Source organism: Fundulus heteroclitus, chromosome 15, assembly GCF_011125445.2.
Source record: "Fundulus heteroclitus isolate FHET01 chromosome 15, MU-UCD_Fhet_4.1, whole genome shotgun sequence".
Classification (NCBI taxonomy): domain Eukaryota; kingdom Metazoa; phylum Chordata; class Actinopteri; order Cyprinodontiformes; family Fundulidae; genus Fundulus; species Fundulus heteroclitus.
The window spans coordinates 3,437,010-3,459,487 of NC_046375.1; the positions used below are offsets into that span (position 1 = coordinate 3,437,010).

Sequence of the window (22,478 nt, forward strand, 5' to 3'; positions counted from 1 at the left end):
ACATGTTTTTAGGGAAAGATTTAGGCTGCGATTGAAAAAAAACAATATGTGCAAACTTTAAACAAGTTTTATTAACTATATTCTTCAACTTTCAACGCGGAAAAGTATGCCGTCGTGCGTCTGTTTCAATGCGAAAAGTTAAACTTTAATCAGAATATTTTAACTGGAAAATACCGAAAAATTCTTGCATCACTCTTTTTTCAATGACTCCAACGCTCCGTCGTGGGGAAACGCCCGTGAAAAAACACCGAAGTACTTTTATGACATCACTTTGCCTGACTCACAGCTGGGATGGTCACGGCACCGAGTGCCAACTTGCCATTAAAGCTGAACACTAGAGGCCTGAGATCCGCATGAAACTGGCGTCCATGTTGGATCGTCCGGGTGATTTTCACGCTAGGATGCAAAGGAACCTCTGCGCCGTAATGTCCGAGTCACTGGCGCAGTAACACTTGGCCTGTCGGTCACTCTAAGAGACGCCTTCTAACTGTTTGGGCTTCCCAGTTTTAGCCAATCATCTCACGTCGTTTCACAAACTGGCAGTTGAAACAACCAATCAGAAGCGTGTATTTTGACAGAAAGGGTGGGGGGAGGCGTGTCAGTGGGTCCAGGGAGGCGCCGTTGTGGCTCCCATTCGAAGGCGACGGCGGTCGTCTGTATTTCGGCTATAATCTCATCGGAAAAGCTCAATTCCGCCAGGCGGACAGCGAATTTGACTCACTTTCATGTTTCGGTTTATTCCCAGCTCTTCTCGCTCGAGCTCTCGGTGGGACTCTGGAATGACGGCGCGCGCAGAGAATTTGAATTAGCTCGCAGTTAGTTTTGAAGAAAGAGTGAGTTGGGGTTGAGACGTAGCGAGAAGCCATTTTGTCCCGACTTGTGTGGGAGAAAAAAAAAAAAGAGAGTGGGAAAAGAGGAATCACACGGGAGGAGATACCATCTTTTTTGCTTTTTGTTTTCATGTTGTAAGAGAGGAAACAGTTGGGATATTTTTCAACCTCTCGGACACGCATTTTGGGTCCTCCGCTCGGCTTGTATTTTAGCTCACACCTAGCTCGCCGAAGCTAATCAACAAATCCCAGATTGTTAACTGTTAACAGCCAGGAGGGCTGGAGCGGGTTGGTCAAGTTGGCCACGGAGCTGGATTTAGACTTCACGTAGCCGTGCTAGTTTGTCGTCGGTCTCTTTTTGTGTCTGGGTGAACATATATATACTTTTTTTCCCCGATGGCGAAAAAGACGTACGACTTGCTGTTCAAGCTGCTGCTGATCGGCGACTCGGGTGTGGGGAAGACCTGTGTGCTGTTCCGCTTCTCGGACGACGCCTTCAACACAACCTTCATCTCTACCATAGGTAAGAACACCGGGGGGGCACGGACACGGTCGGGTTTGTGGTTAGGAGGGAGGGTTGCCGGTTAGTTAGCTACTTCTGTCAGGGTTTATTTTCTTTTGACAGCTGGGAGAGTCGTCTGACCCCCACCATGCAGCTGGAAATGCTAGGCAGGACGTATCAGGCTAGCTGCTATGCTAGCATGCACAGTTTATCCAGGCCTCGGCGTGCTCTTAAAAAAAGGGGATCCATTTCGCCTGTTTGGTGACTTGTCATATAAGTTACTAAAATACTCGAATTCATATCGCCCCTGAGTTTAGGTTAATGTAGAGGCATTTCTGTCACGTCAGTGGCTAACAACGACGTGACGGTAGCATTACAGGGCGGCCATACTGTGACTGAACTCTGAAAAGTATCCTTCAAAGCAAGTGAAAGGCATTTGCTTCTCTAATAACGCAGTAAGTGAACAAGTGTGTATTATTTAGACTAGAAAAGTCAAGTTTAAGTAAAATCAAAAATGTTCAGAATAAGTGTGCGTCTAAAAAAAACATTTCAAATGACACGGCATTAACACAGTTACGGTATTTTTTTTTTTGATTTATTACGAAGTAGTTTTTGTTCCTGAAGCTACATTAATACCTGGTTACTCAAAAATTAAAATTTGGTCACAGAAATTAGCATTATTCCTAGTAATGTTTGTAGTTATTAGCATAAAGCCTTCAACAAAGGTGAAAACGGTGGCTTATATTGCCATTCTATCACTTTTGACATGAGAATCACCTAATTTAAGGATTAGAAATGCATAAAAACAAAAATACAAAAAAAACAAATTTGTTTTTGGTAAATAACCAGGGACTTGGAAGATTTTGCTATGTTGCTAATTGGTAAAAAATAGGTAACTAATTCTAGGTGTTTACTACATTTTCTTAACAATGATCTCTAACTAACAATAGAAAATGAGTTTTTTATTTTTTTCAGTCATATTTTGAAATATGAACAGGAGATGTATTAATTATCTATGTTTTGTGGCTGTTATCCACGATAAGGTGAAACAAGGTTTTTAGATGGTGAAGTTTCAATACGGCCATAATATTTCCCTCGTAGCCCTACCAATAGTTTAGTTCTTTTATTGATGCTAGAGAACATATTATGGCGACTAGTTTTCTGCGCCTATAATGATGAAAGAGTAACACAGTGATGCCCATTTCCCGCATGTTGCTGCGCACTGCGGGTCCGCTGGCTGAAAGATTACTGTGTTGACCTTTTTGTCTAATGCCTAATCTCATGGTGTCAACATTTGAAAAATGGTTAAAATAGTTAATGTAACAATCTCAATAATACTCACAGTTCTTCTTTTTTTTTTTTTTGTTTTGTTACATTTACAGTTGAATTGAGGCTTACTACATTATATTTATTTCGTCATAGCAGTAGGTGAAATACCAATTGCCCATTCCAACTTCAACAATACTGGCTTTATGATCAAATTGTAGCTAATTTGGGTAACAAAATAGATTACTCTCATTCAAAGAAGCTTAATCAAGGCTTCTTTTTGTAATATCTGGGTAATTAATTTTTTATAGATTTATGGTTGTCAAAATCTTCTGAAGGTGGCATGACATGGGAGGGTATGAAATTCTCACAATATGATCACTGTTTCATGGTATTTCCACAGTGATTTTAAAACAAATGTATTGTTCTTATGTTGAAACATAACAGCAACGAATATTGCAACTGGTGCCAAAATATTAAAACGTAACAATTATTTCAGTTTCAATAATGTCAGAACATTTATTTTGGATTTTGATGCAAAGAAGAAAAAAAATATGGTCAAAATCTGCTAGATTTAGTGGTCGTATAATTTCTTTTAGCACATTATACCTTTGTTGTTGTTGTTCATATGCTCTTTATAGAGTAACATAAGCATAACTACCTGATATTAGCTGGCTAGTTAGTCGAGCTACTTACTTGTGTGGCGCTTCCTGCAGTCCTCTGCTTGACATTAATGCTGCTTGCAGCATGGAGACTTTATATTTAAAACCTCATAACCTTCATAAGAGGGATAAAGGCACTCCATTAGAACTGTTCTTGTGGCACAAATTATTTCAGAACATTTTTTGTATTAAGCAAAAAAAGTGTACACACCGTTTGTTGTGTTATTACCTGTACTTATCGTTTATTGCTTGTTTCCGGCGTATGTCCTGGAAAAAGTTTTCACCATGACGGTAATACGCGGTGACGACAGAAGAGTCTTGATTCTTCTTGAAAACATATCAGCCTTGTGTCAGCCTGCTGACCGGCAGTGTGCAATGCCAGCTGGCAGAGCTAGCTCTACGATACTATGCTTCACACAGCTGAAGAAAACCGGGCCATTCTGCTACTTTCTCTCACATCTGTGACTGGTCCACGCCTACTGGTTGGACATTACTGCCCATATAACCCAAGGCGGCACATATTTAATGTCAAATAAGGGGAGGTTACTTGCATTTTTGCTGCTTAATCCTACAATTGTCATAATATGTTGGGTGAAATTAACATTTTTATTGTTTTGGTTCTAGTATTTCAGTGAGGCAACTTGTACCTAATGGGAAAAGAGGAATGCTAAGAGTTTAAACTTTGCCTTGGTGTTTCGTTCCAGATGTTTGTTTGAATGAAGCTAAGCCTGATTTAGTGTTGTTGGCGCACGGATACACCTTTTTGTTTAGTAAAACATTTCCAATAAGTGACATGGATTGCGTTTAGTAGCTACAGCCAAATAATAAAAACCAGAGCTTTACTATTGGAGACTTAGTTCGGGTTTGTTGACATATTTTGGCTACAGTCAGGGTGACGTTAACCATAAACAGGTTATCTGTCTTTAGGACTTTGTAGTTGTTACCACAACATGACACAAAATGACTTGATGATATAAATGAGGACAATAAAGCTCTTTATGATAATAGCAGAGATGTAGCTGATTGTTGTCATTAGGATAATAAACAAGTGTTGGGTGTATTTAAGCAATTTATCTAACATTAGAAGTCAAAGTAGTTTGTATTTAAGAAAAGCCCTTTATTTTTTGTTGATAATTCACTCTTGCATCTGATGATCAAAGTAGCTGTGATTTGTTAGTATATGCATGGTTACGTGCCTGAGATGATCCTATGGGAACCATAGACAATCCTCCATGGTGGCATCATCAGCCTCTTTTCTCTACGTTGCTTTACACACGCGTCTAAAATTGCACTTGCATGAGTTAAGTGTTAAAGTATGTCAAATCCCAGCGCAGCCAAAGTGAGGCTCCGTTTACTCCTGTTGCTTAAGACCTGCTCTGAGTAATAATGAAACATCAGCGGCGGTGTTTGCAGTGCGTCGACATTATTGTCCCTGATCCTTGGACTCGACTTTCACTTCAAGCCCTTTGTGGTGTTTTTTTTTTTTTTTTTTATAAGCTGTGTCTTAAGTTTTCCTGACTGTGTGCCCGATAACAAGCAGCCATTATGAGCAGCCCTGTCTCCAGCAGCATCCAATGGGTCGTGGTTCAGACACGAACTGCTGTGGCTTGCTGTTACACGAAGACTTCTGCTTTTATTATTCTGTACCTTTTTTTGCTTTGACTTGCACTCGTTTGTTCTTTATTACAGCCGGTCTCGTTGCTCAAATGAACTTAAACGGGGCAGAGCTGAGTCAAACCTACCATATCAGATCTTTGTTATTGTAAGGAAAAGATGTTGCTGTGTTTTTTTTTTTTAAAGACGCCCCTGTTGTTGCGGACCAACAGGTTTTTCAGTCTGGGGGACCGACCTCAGGTCTAGTCCTGGCGACAGCATCAGCCGGTTTTTCTGTTTTCATTTATAGAAATGTGGAAATGAATTCAAGAGCCTACAGTCAGCAGAACAGGTTTCAGTGTCCACTTTCTTTTTTCTTTTTTTTTTGTAGATTGCGCATATCTGCTATTTAATGAAACTTGGTCGAACACTTGTCTAAATCGTGAAAGGAGCAGCGACATACACCGTAGCTGTTTACATGCACAAAATGTCACGATCGGATTGAAATGTATTCAGATTAGAGAATTAAAAACAATTGGATTGTACCGTTTTTATATGGGCATAGAATCAATCTGATCATAATGTGCGTGTGAGAACCCTGTATGCACCTGGTTTTATTCAGAAAAGAACCACTTTGACATGCAGAGTTAACAAATTTCCCTAAAAAATAAACACAGAAGAAGAAACAAAAAAGTAAACAGCAATATTGTACGAGTTTGTCGTCCGAGCGCCCAGCCTGGACTTACATGAGGTTCTAATTACGGGTGAAACATTATTGAATAAATAACAATTTTTAGCTCTTTTTTTTATGTTACAAACAGGTTGTATCTTGAGCACCCGACAGTTTTTCGTATTTCCACCACTCAACGTGGAAATAACGTCACATTTATGTCGCATTCAGGTCAGTTTGCTACTTTCGGAATAACTTGATCCTGACAAGCTTTTACGTTCATGTTGATCGGATTATCCATCGCCGTAAACCACCCCTCTCATTCGGATTGCAATCCGATCACAATATTCCCATTGGCTTGTTTACATGACACATTTTTATTCTGTTCAACCCTTTATTCCGATTACTTTTGCCCATGTTAACGTAGCTCTTGAGATGGAGCAATAAATTCAGTTTTTAACTTTGCTTAAGTTTGAAAGTTATTAACAATAATCCAGTACAAAGTAAGCACATGAACTAGATGGATTAATGACCAGGGTTTACTGAAATCTGTCTTTAAGGGGGGAAATTTGTCAAATAACAGATGATAAATTAGTTGATGATAAACATTTTACCATTTCGGCTTTCAAATATTGTACAATTTGCTCATCTAGGGTTATAGATATCCAATTTAGCTTTAACGCTAGCCTTTAGCCATGTATTAGATTGGCAGTGCAACTTTTCAGTTATGTTTTAATTCTAGTGGGTGAAATATTCCAGCGTTTTCTGGGCTGCCGTTCATCGTTGCTCCTCATACATTTATTTTTTAAATCAGTGTTGGTCTGCAGGCTGTCCCACGTGTTTCTGCAGATGTTTGCGTCCAGGGATGACGTGTTTCAGTACTGATAGTGGTTGACAGCTAAAGTTTCAGTATGACAACAGAAATGGGTCACATATTTTATTTGTTTGTTTGTTTATTTGTTTTTTTTCCATCCTGGATTTTCAACAAGATTGAAAAAACATAAGTTGGTCAGCTGTATAATAAGTGGAATCTGTTTGATGTATCCTCTGTGTTGTAGGCATTTAACCAGAGCTTTATTTTTTAGTCTCACCGCAAACCCTTAGGGGTAATGCTGCCTGATGGAAAATAATTTGTAATACATGCTCCAGTAATTCTTTCCCAGATAATATTTCCTTCTACTGTTTAAACAGGGAAAAAAACTTTACATAATTAAAGGAACAATGAATGAATGACACCTAGTGGTAAAAATCAGAACAACACATGCTTTTTATGGAGACCTGCCATTTACTCAACAGTCCGTTGTTCCTGTGAAAGTCCACAGGATGAGTATATTATAATATATTCTGATCTATTTCTGGTCCGCTGCTCTTACTGGCTTCCATGTTAGCAGGCTGCTGCTAAACTGCCAAATGCTGCGCTCTGCTTTGGGAACACTGTGAACTCTCATATGATTGGCTCAGGAACCAGGAAGTAAACATGGGCTTCACTCTGACCCAAAGTAGTTGTGGACCGTACCTGTAGGTTTTAAACTCTACTACCAGGTGGCAAATGAGAATGATTTAGGTTAATTTTCCCGTACATTTCTTACTTATTGCTCCTTTAAGTTAGAAGTTATGACATTATACTGTTGATAAATCAATTGCCCCCCCCCCCCTCAAAAACAAACTATGAAAATGTCTGCACAATGAAACATGAACAATAGCTGAATTAAAATGCAATGAAATGCACAGACAGCTCAAACTGGAATTATATAAATGAGCAATCTTTTTTTTTATTGCAAGCTTGAAATAAATGAATAAGAACACTATTAAAATCTGGTGTAAAGTCATTCAAGCTTAAAGGCCAAATCCTTTTAATGTCCCTGTCGAACATGACCACATTTGTGTGTTGACCCTAGATTAGTGTTGCAAGATAATTATTTTTAAAGGCGTGTAACTAAAACCTGTGGCCAAAAGACCAAATCTGTGCAAACGGCAGACGTGAAAAGCTGAAATGGGAATGTGGTCTTCCTCTGGCCAGGTCTCATACCTTTTAGAGACAGCTGCTTCTCAAAATACCCCCACTGGGAAACCCCCCTCCGCCATTATGCTTTCCAGACTTCTTTCTGTCCTCCAGCTTTTAGCTCCATGAAAATCAGACGACGTGGACAATCCTTAAAATGCGCACTGATGCAGCTGAAAATCTGTCATTTAGAAACACATTTTTTTATTTCTTTTTTTTTTGTACAGAAACTTGCAAATGTGGTATTCATGTTTGTGGAAAGAATTGATCCTCTTGGACTAAAAAAAAAAATAAAAAAAAAAAAAAAGCCCAGATGCTTTCTGCTCAAGATGTTCAGTTTAAGTTGTCATGGAAATCCTGCTCTGGTGAAGTATGTCCATTTTTTTCCACTGAACAGGTTAATGACCCTGTGGTTGCTCAACAACCCGTCCCCCCGCCCAGCTTCCCAGCCTAGAGAACAGGATTTATAAATTAAGCTGTTATCAATAAAACTGTCCCTGGTTCCCTATACATCATACCCCTTTTGTTTTTACGCGTCTTTTTCAAGAAATTAGGATTTTCTTTCCCGCTCCTTCTCCTCCCCTGGGGTGTCCAAAACGTTTGAGTCACATTTTGGCAGCCGGTTCCTTCATTATTCTACGGCTCCACCCCACGTAAAACACAGCTGTTTCTTTAACTTTTTGACCATGAAAACGTCGGGACCAAAGCAGAACTGACAGCTCTGGATTAAACAGGAAAATAATGTTTAGTGACTCAGTCGCCAAAAGCAGTGAATCACAGGAGTTTAACTGTGGGCCCCCATCAGGAAAACTTTTCTAACTAGTGGCGCTGTGCCTTCTAAGATTTTTTTTTTTTTTTTAAACTCTGTACTAGTGTGCTATCCTGAAAATAAAAGCTTCGAATACTTCATTTGTAGTGTTTATTTTTAGCTAACGAGCTTACAGTGCTAAAAATCATTTGTCTGGGTGGAGTTGTGTATCCTAAGATAGATTCATTTTTTTTATATGATCTACAGTTGGCAAAAGTTTAGCAAAATAAAACAGGAATTGGCGGGTAGTGTGACTCATAGTAATGTTGGTTAACCTCGATTGACGCTGACATTTCGGGCAGAAACAAGTTGGAACCGGCGGCAACCAACTCAGCTGACTAGCTGATAACTAAAGAAAATATGATGGAATATTTAAAAAAAAAACAGAAACTGCCCAGGGCTGCAAAAAATATTATTTAAATATTTAAAGGGTAATCAACTTTTTTTTCCTTTTTTTTCTCTAATGAACTGTAAATGTGTTTTTTTTATAGTGCTGTTGACCTGTCTTGGTCATTATTTTGATAAATCATTTACTGCATATTTGTTGAATTTCTCCTACGGTTCAACTAGGACTGGACGATATGGGGGGGGGGGGGGGATCATATTGATTAAATAGAAGTCATATTGGATCGATTTATTGATAATTATCAACAAATTCAAAACATTTAAGTGCAGCCCTGGTCATTTTATGCTGTTGTTTAGCAACATATTTTTAGATAAAGAACAACAAACACTGAATTCAAGCTCAACCCTTTATTCTACCAACTTTACCAAAACTACAAGTGTTTAAAAAAAGGAAAAAAAAGAACGGTTGCTCTCTGAACTCTTTGAAGGGGGCAGAGCTTGGTGATAGAGGGTTCCTGGGTCTGCGTTGTGATTGGTTGGGAGGATGTAATGACTGTAATATTAACCTAAACGGCTAAAATGGAAAACGAAGGAAAACTTCTATTGAACTTTTTACTGACCCTTTTTTTCTATCATCAATATACATCTATCGATCGATGTATATTGTTATTGAATTATCGTCCAGCCCTAGGTTCAACAGGTGTCTTGCGTTGAATTTCGAATCGGTATTACTTTTTGAATCGAATCAGTATTGTCCACACTGTAGAAAGTTGTCGGATGGACCGGTTCCACGTCTGTAGGACAGGGCATCATTGTCCCCTGGTGGGAAAATCAAATAAAAGGCAAACAGAAATACACTAAAGACTAGCAATAATATTTAGGCCTGTTTATGATAACAAGTTTTGCTGGACGATAATTTTCTTTTCTAAAATTTACTGCGATAATTCAGTAATTTTTGAGAAACATTTTTCAACTAATATAATGGCAAAATATATATCCTCTCGACCTAGACGAATTAAGCGGGTGCCGTCATTTGATTTAAATCAGAAAAATTCCCACCATGCAGCCGTCGTGTTTAAACCACAAGCAACAAAAATGGCCTGTAGATAAAGATGTTTGTAAACAAGAAATGTAATTTTCATAAAGTGAATTTCTCCAATGTGAGATCAATAAAGCCTATCTTCTCATCTAAATCAGAATAGTATTATTCAAGAGAATAGCTTTTAATTGAGTTGGACATCAATCCTTGTTGAACATAAAGTGCAACAAAGTCTATGTATTAAGTGTATGTAACATTCTGACTGTTACTTAATTCTGTGGTGAGATTCCCTAAAAGTTTCTGGTAAAAACAGAATTACATGAACTCTAAACAAATAATAAAAGTAGTTTATCTCACTGCCGCAGCTCTCTTTCCTTCCATGTGGAGAAAAACCCACTTCAAACATTTTACTGACACCTAAAGGTCTGATCCATTAATTGTTACGTAGCCAAAAATTGCAGACCTGTGTTATATAAATTGCGTTTTTTATTTTTCTAAATTTCGATTATATTGCAAATGTGATTAATTGTGCAGCCGTATTTCTTTTCAAACCAGCGTTTCTCTGGCTCTCCCTCACCAATCTCTCATTTTAACTTTGAGCACAAGCTGGGTTTCACCCACTGTATTACTTTTATTTTTCTGTTGTTTTGGCTGTTTTTGCAGTGAAGGTAATCAATCCTTGCAAGTTACAGGTTTTTGTGTTGGGTTTTACCCTAATAATAATAATAATAATAATAATAATAATAATAATAATAATAATAATAATAATAATAATAATAATAATAATACAATAATTAAAATATTGTCCTGTTTTTGATTTTCTGCTTTTTATAGAAAGAGCTCTGTGCATTAAAAAGTCTGATACTTTATGGAAAACTGTATTCTGTGTTTTTCTTGAATCCTGTCCTAGCATTGAAGAATATCAGAATTACGTTTGATCACAATGAGCTTGATGAGAAGGAACTGGGTGTAATTAGGCTTTGTGGTTTGAATCATGTATCCCAAGACTGGCTTTTGGGGTGATTTATAAAAAAAAAATAAAAAATAAAGGCATACATTTTTTACTTCCATTATTTATCTGCGTCTGACCTTGATGGCCGCCTGTACTGAGATTGCTGCGTCGGTACGCTGACCTCGTGGGGTTAAAGCACCGGATGTGACTCCGCAGAGTCAGGAGAGGGTTACATCGTCTCTGACGGAAACATTTCTTTCTTTTTTCCCCCATTTCTCTTCTCCTTAATGTCTTTCTTTGGCTTATGTCTGACCCCTCTGTGTTTGTGTAATTACTGCTGACTTTATTTGTCAGCTTAAGTCCATCGGTTATCTTTGAATCGTGGCTCCGACGAACTGACCCCAGTTGTGTAAAAACGTGTCTGACGTGTTCGTTTCTCTTTGCAGGAATAGACTTCAAGATCAAAACTGTGGAATTACAAGGAAAGAAGATCAAACTACAGATCTGGTAAGTCTGAGATGGTTTAATTTCTTTTTTTTTTTAGATTGTCATGTTGAGAATTGAGCGCATCTTCTTGAGTTTCTGACGCGTATCTCAGTGAAACATCTGTTTGACACGACTCCTTCATGCGCTGAAGTATGCGAGGACAGGAAATGGTCTCCACCAGGACATGTGCTGCATCATCGTCATCCAGAAGGGCTAATTTCCACCAGCTGGAAGCCAGTTTAACCGTCTGCAGAACAGCAAAATGTTTCCCAGCCTAAAACATTGAACTTCAGCTGCATGTAGTCACTCTGCTCACCGTTTTCACTGCTGAGGGGTTCAGATAAAATAATTAAATTAAGTTTTTAGTTTGTAGTTTTAAAAGTATTTTCTTTTGTTTTTCTCTGAACAGATAGTTTTCTTGATCTATTCTATTAAGAGTTTTGAACGTAAACATCCAGTCAAGTAGTTTCTGCAGTTTATTAGTTGTTTTTTTTAACCAATAATTACTTTATATGTACAGATTATCTGTTATTATGATCCAGTATGCAGACATGTAGACATTAACACCCTCTGCTGCATTAAAATGGCTAACTCACAAAACATTTTAAACCTAATATGTAGTTTTTCAGATTTCACATAGTAAAGATTTTTGGAAAATTTCATCGACAACTTTATTTCTATAAAACTTTGCACCAAAGTGCTGCACAGCAAGAACAGAAAAAGGGACTATTTAATAAAATAATTTGTTAAAATAAAAATGTTTAGGAGATCAAGCTCTGTTTAATTTAAAAGCCAAACAATAGAGGTGGGTCTTTAAAAGCACCGTAAACGAACGTGAGAATTCAACCATTTACCTTAAATTTTTAGACAATATTTACGATCATGGAGTGAAAAGGTGTATTGATTTTTTTTTTTTTTTTTTTTTTTTTTTTTTTTTTTTTTTTTTTTTTTTTCATGGGTTCTCTCCTTTGTTTTCCTGCTGCAGAAATCATGTTATGGACCAATTAATAAAATAATCAACTTTGTGCATTCTTGCACAAATGCCCTTGCACAATCAATTCTGCACATAGAAATGGTTTTAAAAATACTCACCTGTACGCTGTGACTTCTCCTGCGTTGTCCACATTTAAATTGTTTACTTTTAAATCACTGCTGTACCTTATACTGTAATTAGATTTTTACTGCAATTTACAAGCCGTATGCAATAAAATTTCGTTCTGTATGCATACAAAATGACAAATAAAGTTGTCTAAGTAGAAATTGTGTAAAAATTAGGACACTCCATGAAATATTTAGTTCTTTAAAAAACAAATGGTTACCCCTCTTTTTTTTTTTTTTTTTTTACTTATATTTGTGAAAGAAAGCAGTTTAATTATAAGCAAAACACCCAAAATAACCTTTGTTTACACATTAAACAAAATGTAGTGAGAAAAATCTTTAACCAATGCTTCACTGATCGGTCTTGGGTCATTGGTACGTCGCAGCGTCTCGTTCTGCATCAGCGTTTCATTTTACAACAGGTCTCACATTTTCCTCTGATTGAAATTCAGCTGGCCAAATGCTGCTGCAGCCAAACCACGATGCTCCCAACTCTGAGCTTCACAGTTGGGTTCATTTATTTGGTTTATAGCAAACATGTCCTCTGCTCAGGTTCCCCCCCCCCCCCCCCCAAAAAAAAGGTAATTTAATCTAATCTGTATAAAGATCATTGCTCCGCATGTCCTGGTTTACGACTAGCTGAAACGTTTTAGCTGGAGAACAAAGATCTCTTCCTTCCACGTCTTCCATAAAGGTTAAACTTGTCCAGTTGCTTTCTGCCCTTTCACATCAGCTGCTGCTGTTCCCTTCATGGCATTAAAGTTTTTTGGGGACTTTAAGCATCTTGCAGTCTGAGGTCAGGGCTGCTTGGATGGCAACATCTGGGGATGTCGGCAGATGTTTTAAATGTCCTCCACCTGCGGACTGTTTTCTGTACAGCAAAATTGCTCCTTTTTAAGACTGTTTTAAATCGTTTACCAAATTCATAATCGTCTTCTTTTGATCATACCATGATGTCAGGAGCACACTAGACTAAATGTTGGAAGTTTAAACAGGAAAATTTGCTCCAGAGATTTAAAACGATGTTCTAATTATATGCGATTTTTAATAAATATTGTTTTAATTAAAACAAAGCTTAAAGAAAAGTTTCATTTGTCATAATCATACTTGATTTTAATTATTAATGCAAAATTTTAGTTGATTAAAAACTGGGCTGTTACCTAAAGGGGAAAATAAAACATAAAGAATGAAGAATAAAACATTCATTTTGGTTGTAATTAGGGCTGAACGATTTTGGAAAATCTGATTTTTTTTTTTTTCTTAATATTGCAATTTAATGCGATTTTATTTATTTTTTTCCCAGTTTAATTTATCATGTTTTTTTAAACATATACAAACAACAAATCATTTTGTTTCCTCGCTGTGCAGATTAGTTGCTAAAAGACCCACAGCATCTAAACTCAGAGCAGTAATGATTGCGTTCTGCCTACAATATATTTCAACCAAAATTGCAATTTTGACTTTTCTCTGCGTTAACCACAAGCAACAAAAATGGCCTTAAATAAAGATGTTTGTAAACAAGGACTATTTAAAACAAGAACTTTTAATATTTCTATTAATCAGAATATTATTCAAGAGAACAGCTTTTAATTGAGTTGAACATCAATCCTTGTTGAACATAAAGTGCAACCAACAAGCAAGTCTATGTATTAAACCGATTGACCGCTACTTAATGCTTTGTATGATTATATAAACTCTAATACAAGTAATAAAATTAGATTATCTCACTGCTGCAACTCTCTTCCCTTCCATGTGGAGGCAAACCCACTTTAAACATTTTACCAACACCTAATGGACGCGTCTAATTCCCTAATTGTTACATAGCCAAAAATTGCAGACTCTGCGATTTGGAAATTGCGTTTTTTTTAAATCGCGATTATATTGAAAATGCGATTAATTGTTCAGCCCTAGTTGTAATGTAGTTGTAATAATCTTTTTTAAGGCGTTTCACATTTACACATTTAAAAAAAAAAAACAGAAGTGCTACAGTCAATAAAACAATGTTAAAAAGAGCAACAATAAACTATAAAGGCAAAACATTTTAAAGAAATCATTGGGCATCAAAGGTCTGTGGAAGCAGAGCGGTCCACAGCCCCGAGGGACGGCACTGGAAAAGGGCCCGGTGTCCTACGGTGGACGGCGTGAATTAATCTGAGAAAAGAGGAGTATTAAATATATAAACGTTTGTTTTCAGGGACACAGCAGGACAGGAACGGTTCCACACCATCACCACCTCGTACTACAGAGGAGCCATGGGCATCATGCTGGTCTACGACATCACCAACGCCAAGAGCTTCGAAAACATCAGCAAATGGCTGCGCAACATTGATGAGGTGAGGGACGCAGAAATATCGAGGCGATTATGGGCTGTGCCTTTTTAGATGTTGTAGCTGTAATTCATTTGAAAACATCTAGCACCTAATGTTTGAAGAAACAGGATTTGTTAGAAATGTTTCACCATATAAAACAACTTAAACTTCAGACACTCAATAACTGTTCTCCCTTTTCTCCTTTTTGTGTTCCGCCTCTTTCATGTCCTACGTCAAATAACGACCATGTTAAATGGGAAACAGGACATCTTTAATGGGACATACAAAACCGTTTAACCCAAAGACCGCATTCAATCACCTCTCTTTTTTAATATTACTTAAATATGACTTATCATGCTGTCTTTATGCCTCACCCTCCGACTGTTTGTTTGTTTTTCGACTCTTGTTCTTCCAATCTGCGCTTCACACAAAGGCTTTTTACTTTGCTTTGGATTATTATTTACAGCGAATAGTTGGTTCCTTTTTAGCACAAAGGTGTCGGACCGAGCTGGGTGAGCCCGTCTGACCGTGTCATTGTAATTGGTGTCGCCCCGGCTGTTAAGGAGGAAAAGGAAACAATGAATTTCCTGCGGAGAACTTGACGTTTCATTCGTTGCTCCTTTGCCTCTGAAAGAATGCTGTTGACTTTAAAGGAGCTGGGATCTTGTTCACTTTTTCTTTTTCGTGTTTAATCCAGTAGAGAATGGATGTTTTAGAGAGACTTTTGAACAAGACTTTTGAGACTTTCTTACCAACTATCAAATATTAGGCAGAAAATATGTGACTGTGCACCTTTCCCCCAGGCACCCCACCTCAACGGGGCAGCACCCAGTCCCCCACCCATTGCTTCATCATTTGTCCACCCGCTCCTTTCAGCTACTTATATTGTACCTTTTGAAAAGCCTGTGAACATACAAACTAGCGTTGGGTAATATGGCTTAAAAAAAATCATATTTTTTATTTTACAAACTCCGATTTACCGTGTTTTTTGGACTGTAAGTCGCTTTTTTTTATTCATATATAGTTTGGCCAATACTGTGACTTATATGCAGGTGCCACTTATATATAAAATTTAAATGGTAAATCATATTGACTAGTATGAGCCAAGGAGTAAACATTACCGTCTAAAGCCACAAGAGGGCGCTCTAGCCTTGTAAAAAAAAAAACTACAGAACTCTGTTATTGAGTTGTTTGTGAAGCTAATAACAGCTAGCGCTAGCTTACAGCTCTGTTATCCGGGCATGTTAACACTTCACTGATGCACGTCATCTTTATGTTGCGCTGAAACATCCGTGTCTTACTGTTAGCTTAGCATGTAGCACCGTTACGCACACAGTCTTATATTCTTTCCCCTCTTTATGACGCGACTTATAGTCTGAAACATACGGTAGTCGATATTTATTTTTACCTTTTCAATTCATAGAAACATATTTTTTAAATTATTTTAATAACTTTTAAAAACACCTCATCTGGTGTAAATAGTGCAGCTAATTATAGGCTTTGAAACAAACCAAAACGGAATGGTTAGGCCCCGCCATAGTTAACGACGCAAATATAACACAAAATGTTTGCTTATATTGGTGTCACACATCTAAAAACACGCCCTGACTTCACTTGTACAGCTTCTAGTAAATGTCAAAATGTTCTTAATAGGAAACTTTTTTTTACCCTAAGACCAGGCACTTTGATTTATTAAATATATTTATTATTATTTATTTATTAAATGTTCTTTAAAACATTAAATCCTGTTAGCAAAACAATTTCCCCTTTTGGGAGTGATATAATCTAAAGTTTCATGGAAGTCCATGCGTGCGTTGGCCAAAAAAAGATTTTTTGGGGGGAGCAAATACTTTTAAATTGAATTTCCAATTCTTAAAGATAATCTGTAACATCCGTTTATTGCCCAGTCGTAATAAAATACAAAAATCAAAATGTTGGAATTAGTGGTGGGCATTTAATGTAATTATGGGTATCATGAAATATTTACTATAAGAATTTAACGTGTTTGGAAACCCAGAAAATGTCTGTATTGTTATTATTTTTCATCACTTTGTTTCATGAGTGCCTCAATAAAGTCAATCAAAATTAGGATTATTTGCTGTTTATCACCTTTTATGATTATTACAATATTACGGAAAAAATTTAAGTCACTATCGGCCACCCCTAGTCTAGCTTATGTTTAAGTATTTTACTTAAAAATATAATTCTTTATATTTTGTTCAAACACTATTGAACTAGGCATAAAATATCGTAATATTAGAATAGACGCAAAAAAAAAACTGTAAATACTGTAAAAGAAATCCTAAAAAATAACTTAAATCCTGAATAGTTTGCTAGTTGCTCTAATTCATAATCGGGGTTGGATTATTATCATGTATTAGTTTTACTGTTAATATATATTTGTTGTTAAATTAAGTTGTTACATTTATAACCATCATATTTATTTGATTAAAAACTCATAATTTCTGAGAAATAAAGAGCTTTTCTTTCCAATGTGTTTGAAAGATACCCTCTATCATTTCACTTTTTTTTTTCCTCATGATTTTGTCTGGTCCATATTTGATTGTTTTTATCTGTTAATCCTTAATCATTACAGATCACTATTTGTGTGTTGAAAAAGTCCCTGTGAGATAATTCAGTTCAGATTAGACAAATACCAGATACACACCAGACCTTACATCAGTTCATTTCCATTTCAGTCTGCTACACTAAGCCATTTTGAAATTCAATATATAATATTTTTTTTATTTTTGCTTAGGATACTTGATACCAAAATTTCTAATTTGAATATCCAGCAAAATGAAGCCTAAATTTGCTCTCATCAGAAACAATCCAGGAAATTAACGTTGTTTCCTCTGTTTTCAGCACGCAAACGAAGATGTTGAGAGGATGCTGCTAGGCAACAAGTGTGACATGGAGGACAAGAGGGTGGTCCCCAAAGCCAAGGGAGAGCAGGTGAGATCCCCCCCCCCCCCCACACCTCCACCACCACCCTGGGATAAAAGCAGACCTTAAACGTTAAGGTCCTCTTCGCTGATTGGCTGCTGCTTTTTAAGTCCAGATCATTTTCCAAAATATATAAAAAAAAAAAAAAAAAAAAAGGAAAAATTCAGGTACAACATACGGTAATTACTTGGATCAACAATGCGATCAGAACATTTTCACTTTTTCGTTAATTTATTTTCTACAGTCTTTAAAATCCATGATAGTGTTGTTTCAACATGCAGTACACTCTATAATGTAAGATGCATGCTGTTACATGTTTATTCAACTTTTTATTTTTCTTCTTCCTCTGGAACATTCCTGCGTAGAAAATAATCGTTCAAAAAAAACTTAATAATTTTCTGTTGTCTGCTACCAAAATGGACCCACAGGTAAATACTTGTTACAGGTAATTATTGGTGGCCTGCAGATAATGAAGCAATGTTTGGCATAAATTAAACTCCATTCTGACTTTGAGGCAATAAGTCACAAAAATCTCGTGAGCAATCAGTACTTTTTTACTAGCTATGACTAAAATTGATCAGAATCGAGGTGAAAAATGAGTTTTCACACAGTTGTTGTTAAAAACGTACGAGATTATTCTTGTGCCGCCCGGGTTAATGACTCTCTGTCTTGTTTTATCTATGGCTTCATCAGTTTTTATTTTATTGTTTTATCTATGGCTTCATCAGTTTTTATTTTATTGTTTTATCTGTGGCTCCATCAGTTTTTCAATTGTTTATGTTCAAAAGCAAGGCAAGTTAGGGCTGGGCGATATGGATTAAAAAATAAATCTCCGATTTTATCATACCAAATCCGATTAATCGATTTTTTTTTCCTCCTTTTTGTTTCATAAAAAGAAATTAAAGAAATTATTTTAAAACCTTGCTTTTATGTCAAGCATTTTGTCAGGGAGTTGACCTAAATTCAAAGTGCAACTAAAGACAAGCTGTGACACAAGATGGCAGCCGTGCCATTATAATCAATGAAAATTTAACAAAACATTTGCTGCTAGTGGTATTACACATTGAGCTAAGAACAGGCTTCACTGCACTTGTGAACTTCAAACTAAGTATTTAAAAAAAAAAGTAAATAAGTAAATGAAGTACCTCGTATTATGGTAAAAAAAAAGTTTCCTACTTAACAATATTTTGACAATACATTTGCCTAAACATATATCCAGCATCACATGCTGTTCTCTTCATGGAAACCCAATGAGTGTATTGGCAAAATAAAATCCAGAGTTTCCAAAAATGAAATCTTAAAGAATTGTAAATTCGAATTAATCGATTGAATCGATTTATCGCCCAGCCCTAAGGCAAGTTAATTTATACAGCACTTTTCAGTGACAAGGCCATTCAAAGGACGTTACTATTAGTATGCACCGTACTTTTAAAAAGAGTTTTAGCTCAGATTTGGTCGACTTTCCCAAAGGGAACGCACGGTAATCACAGCAAACCACTGATGACTTTCTAACTGACGACTTTCTAACTCAGACCGCCTCACCTGTGGAAAATATCGTGCAGTGACTCCAGCGATACACGACCCGGCCAGGAGGATCAGCGGCTCTATTTTCAGACTGGACCTCTTTTTAAAGAAACGTCCACGTCTCCTGAAGTCTCTTTTTGTTTGTGTGTCCACAGATCGCAAGGGAGCATAACATTAGGTTTTTTGAGACGAGCGCCAAGGCCAACATCAACATCGAGAAGGCTTTCCTGACGTTAGCAGAAGACATCCTCAGAAAGGTTCGTATGCGTCATCCGGTCCAGACGTTAACGCCGGTGCTGATGGCTGCTGTTCAGGGCCACTAGTTGCTTTATTACACAAGAAACTTGGTTCTTTATATAAATAATTGACAACAGATGCGCTCTAAAATACATGTTTTCCTGGAGTCGTAAACTTAAGTTTGACCGTACGCTGAGAAATTGTCTCGCTAAAAAGAATTTGTCGTTTTGATTGATCCCTTTAACGGCCATGACTTTAGATCTGAGGATTCAAGAAGTGAAGAGCCTTTCAAATTAAAGGTCTCATCACTGCAATATTAGCTACTTTCTGAAACTGTAGTGAAAAGCTTTTTATTGATTTCTGTCAATCTTTTTTTATTAGTTGCAAATATTTAAATAATAGATGGCTACAAACGGATTGATGAAGCTGTATGGATAATAAATGTTTGATCAGAAATCCAGAGGTTGGCTCCAAGTTTAAAAAACTCTGATCCTTTACATTCAATTCACCTTTTTTAAAAGGGATACATTTTTATTGTATTTTCTGCAAAAGACGTATTACAGCATTAAAACTAAGATTTTTATTAGGGCTGTGCATAAAAATCGATGGAAAGATTAATATTGATGTTTTTTTTAAAAAAACGATTTCATATCAATAATCTGGCCGACAGGATTTTAGAAGCGCCATCGTCCCTAAAATCAGAGGTTTGGGCACATTTTTGGTTTCTGTGATGCGTTAAATGCATTGAACCAAATGCACTTTATTGTCCTGTTAAATTTAACATAAATATAATATTTGGCTGGCTTTGTTGATTGACTGACTTTGAGCATTGAGCATTATTTTGAAAGTAATAAATATCGATATTAGAGTCAAATCAAGCTGAGCTATGCATCGAGAATCGTATCGAATCGGCTCATCCTAGATGATACTCAGCCCTAATTTTTGTAGTATAATAAAAAAATGGGTTTTCTCAAATAAAGATTTACAATCTGAACCATTTGTTGTTGGAATTCCCCTTGTTTTCTGCTAGATATTTTTAATATACCCCATTTATGGTATGTTGGGTGTAAAAATGCCTTTTTTGATTTTGTACAAAAAATAATTAGTTTGAATAAACGTCACTGCCCATTTTACGATTATTCCACTCCCGGCCCCCAAATAAAAGTATGAATGTTCTATTTTTTTAACTAAAATTCTTGCTAAAACTGGTTTAAAATGAAGTTCTATGCAGAGGACGGAAGTTCATAATAACGGTCATAAAAATTATGCATAAATTTCAATTTTAGTCTTTTAAAGCATTGGTTTTTATTATCAAGGGACAAAGGTGGAGCAAAAAAAATGAAGGTACCCCAAACGTTAAAAGTAATTATTTCCTTGTTTTCTCTTTACTCATTGACGTTTTTGACCGTTTTGTCCCACAGACGCCCGTAAAAGAGCCCAACAGTGAAAACGTGGACATCACCAACGGAGGCGGCGTCACAGGCTGGAAGAGCAAGTGCTGCAGCTGAACAACTCCTCAGTTTCACCCACACTAACACACACCGACACACAGACACGCGATCTCTCTTTAACTGCTAACTCTAACCGTCTCCCCCCCCCTCTAACCCGTCTCATGAGTTTTCTCTCACACTGACACTTTGTCTCTTTATCAGAATAAAACAATAAACCACCTCACTCTTCTAAACCCCCCCCCACCCCAACCCCGCTCTCCACTCCTCCTTTTCCCACATCATATTCCTCCACCGTGCATCTGATGATCATTTTTATTTCTGATAAAAGGAGAAATCCAGTCACGTTTCTTGTCATTTGTTTTAAACATAAAAAAAAGACAAGTGTGAAAAGACAATATTTTTAATATTTCCTTTCGCCTAAGGTCACTTTAGTTGGACTCCCCACCCCTCCTCCCTTATCCTCCCAAACACCGCCCACCCACAGCTCTCTCTTTTCAGAGGAACTCCAAGTAAACAGAAAATCAGACCAAAAAAAATAAAAAAACTACTATAGGAATAACATTTTGTACACTCAGTGGGCTTTCTGTCATCTTACCGTGTTTGTTTATTTACACTTTGTTACCAAGTGACAGAGGCGTGGCTAGCTCCTTTTGTATGTGGGGGTTTATTTTGTCCTGTGCCTTATATGGAAGACAGGGGCGGGGCTGTGTGGTGGGTGGAGCCACATCTACCCAATGAAATTGCAGTTCGGTAATCTGTCAGTTCAGACTCTCCTTATGAAGAAGTGGAACTGAAGCTAAGGCGTTTGAATTTCTGCTTCAGCCAAGAGAACGGCATTATACAGTATGTCCTGTTTATTGATGTTTTATTTTTATCTGTATGGATTATTTTACTTTATATTTGAGTTATTTTTTTTTTCCCCACTTTTTTTTTTTTTTTTTTTTGCATGCAGGTTTTCTTTGGGTTGGAGATGTTTCTGTAACATTGTGTAATGTTTGCCACTGGGTAACTGTGGGCGGGAGGAACACGAGTTCTCTTTGGAAAAAAATAAAATAAAAAAGTTCAAACAGTTTTGCAGATCCATTAAAAAAAATAAGCTTGTTTAAGTTAACTTGTTTGTCCTCAATCGTGTGAAGCGTGCGGACTGATGTCTGTCAGCCACTGCTGATGATGAAGACCCTGAAAATGTCATTAAATCAAAGGTTTTAAACTATTCCAGGTGAGATTGAATAGTTTGTTGCACAGAAATGTCGTTGGAACGCTGACCAGCACAAAATCCTCTTCGAGGGAACTCCTCTGACATATTTGGATAAAGAAATGCATTTAAATTAAATGCATTTAAAAAAAGAAAAACGTGACCTGGTTATTTCTTTGAATACCAAAAGCCTTTCTCAATATAGTTACACACTAAATTAAAATAAACCTTTCTCTCCAGAATATGCTATTTATTACATAATTTGAAGTACAGGACATTTAACCTGTGTAAGCAGTAAAAATGGTGTTTATTAAAGGAAACTTAATGAAAATGTTGTCACATACTGCCCCCTGGTGGCCGCAGCGTATTTTATTTTAGCTGGTTCTCAAAACTTTGACAGGAAAAATGTATTTGTTTGAGGCTTTTCTCTTATAGACTATTGTTAATTATTGATTGTCACATATTTAGTTAAATCATTAATAAACTTAACTATTTCTTTAAAACTGTTACAGTGGCAAGAATATAATAAATCGTATGGGTTTCAGCAGTGAGGATTTTAATAT

At 36.8% G+C, this 22,478-nt stretch overlaps 1 protein-coding gene across 1 annotated transcript; it reads left to right on the top strand.

Annotated features, from left to right (window-relative positions):
- Positions 1-608: 608 nt before the first annotated feature.
- rab10 (RAB10, member RAS oncogene family) lies at positions 609-21,831 on the top strand. The gene is made up of 6 exons (XM_012875801.3): positions 609-1,353; positions 11,116-11,176; positions 14,448-14,586; positions 17,428-17,517; positions 19,188-19,289; positions 20,691-21,831. The coding sequence occupies exons 1-6, from the start codon at positions 1,227-1,229 to the stop codon at positions 20,775-20,777; spliced, it is 606 nt and encodes a 201-aa protein (XP_012731255.1). The 5' UTR covers positions 609-1,226; the 3' UTR covers positions 20,778-21,831.
- Positions 21,832-22,478: the final 647 nt, after the last annotated feature.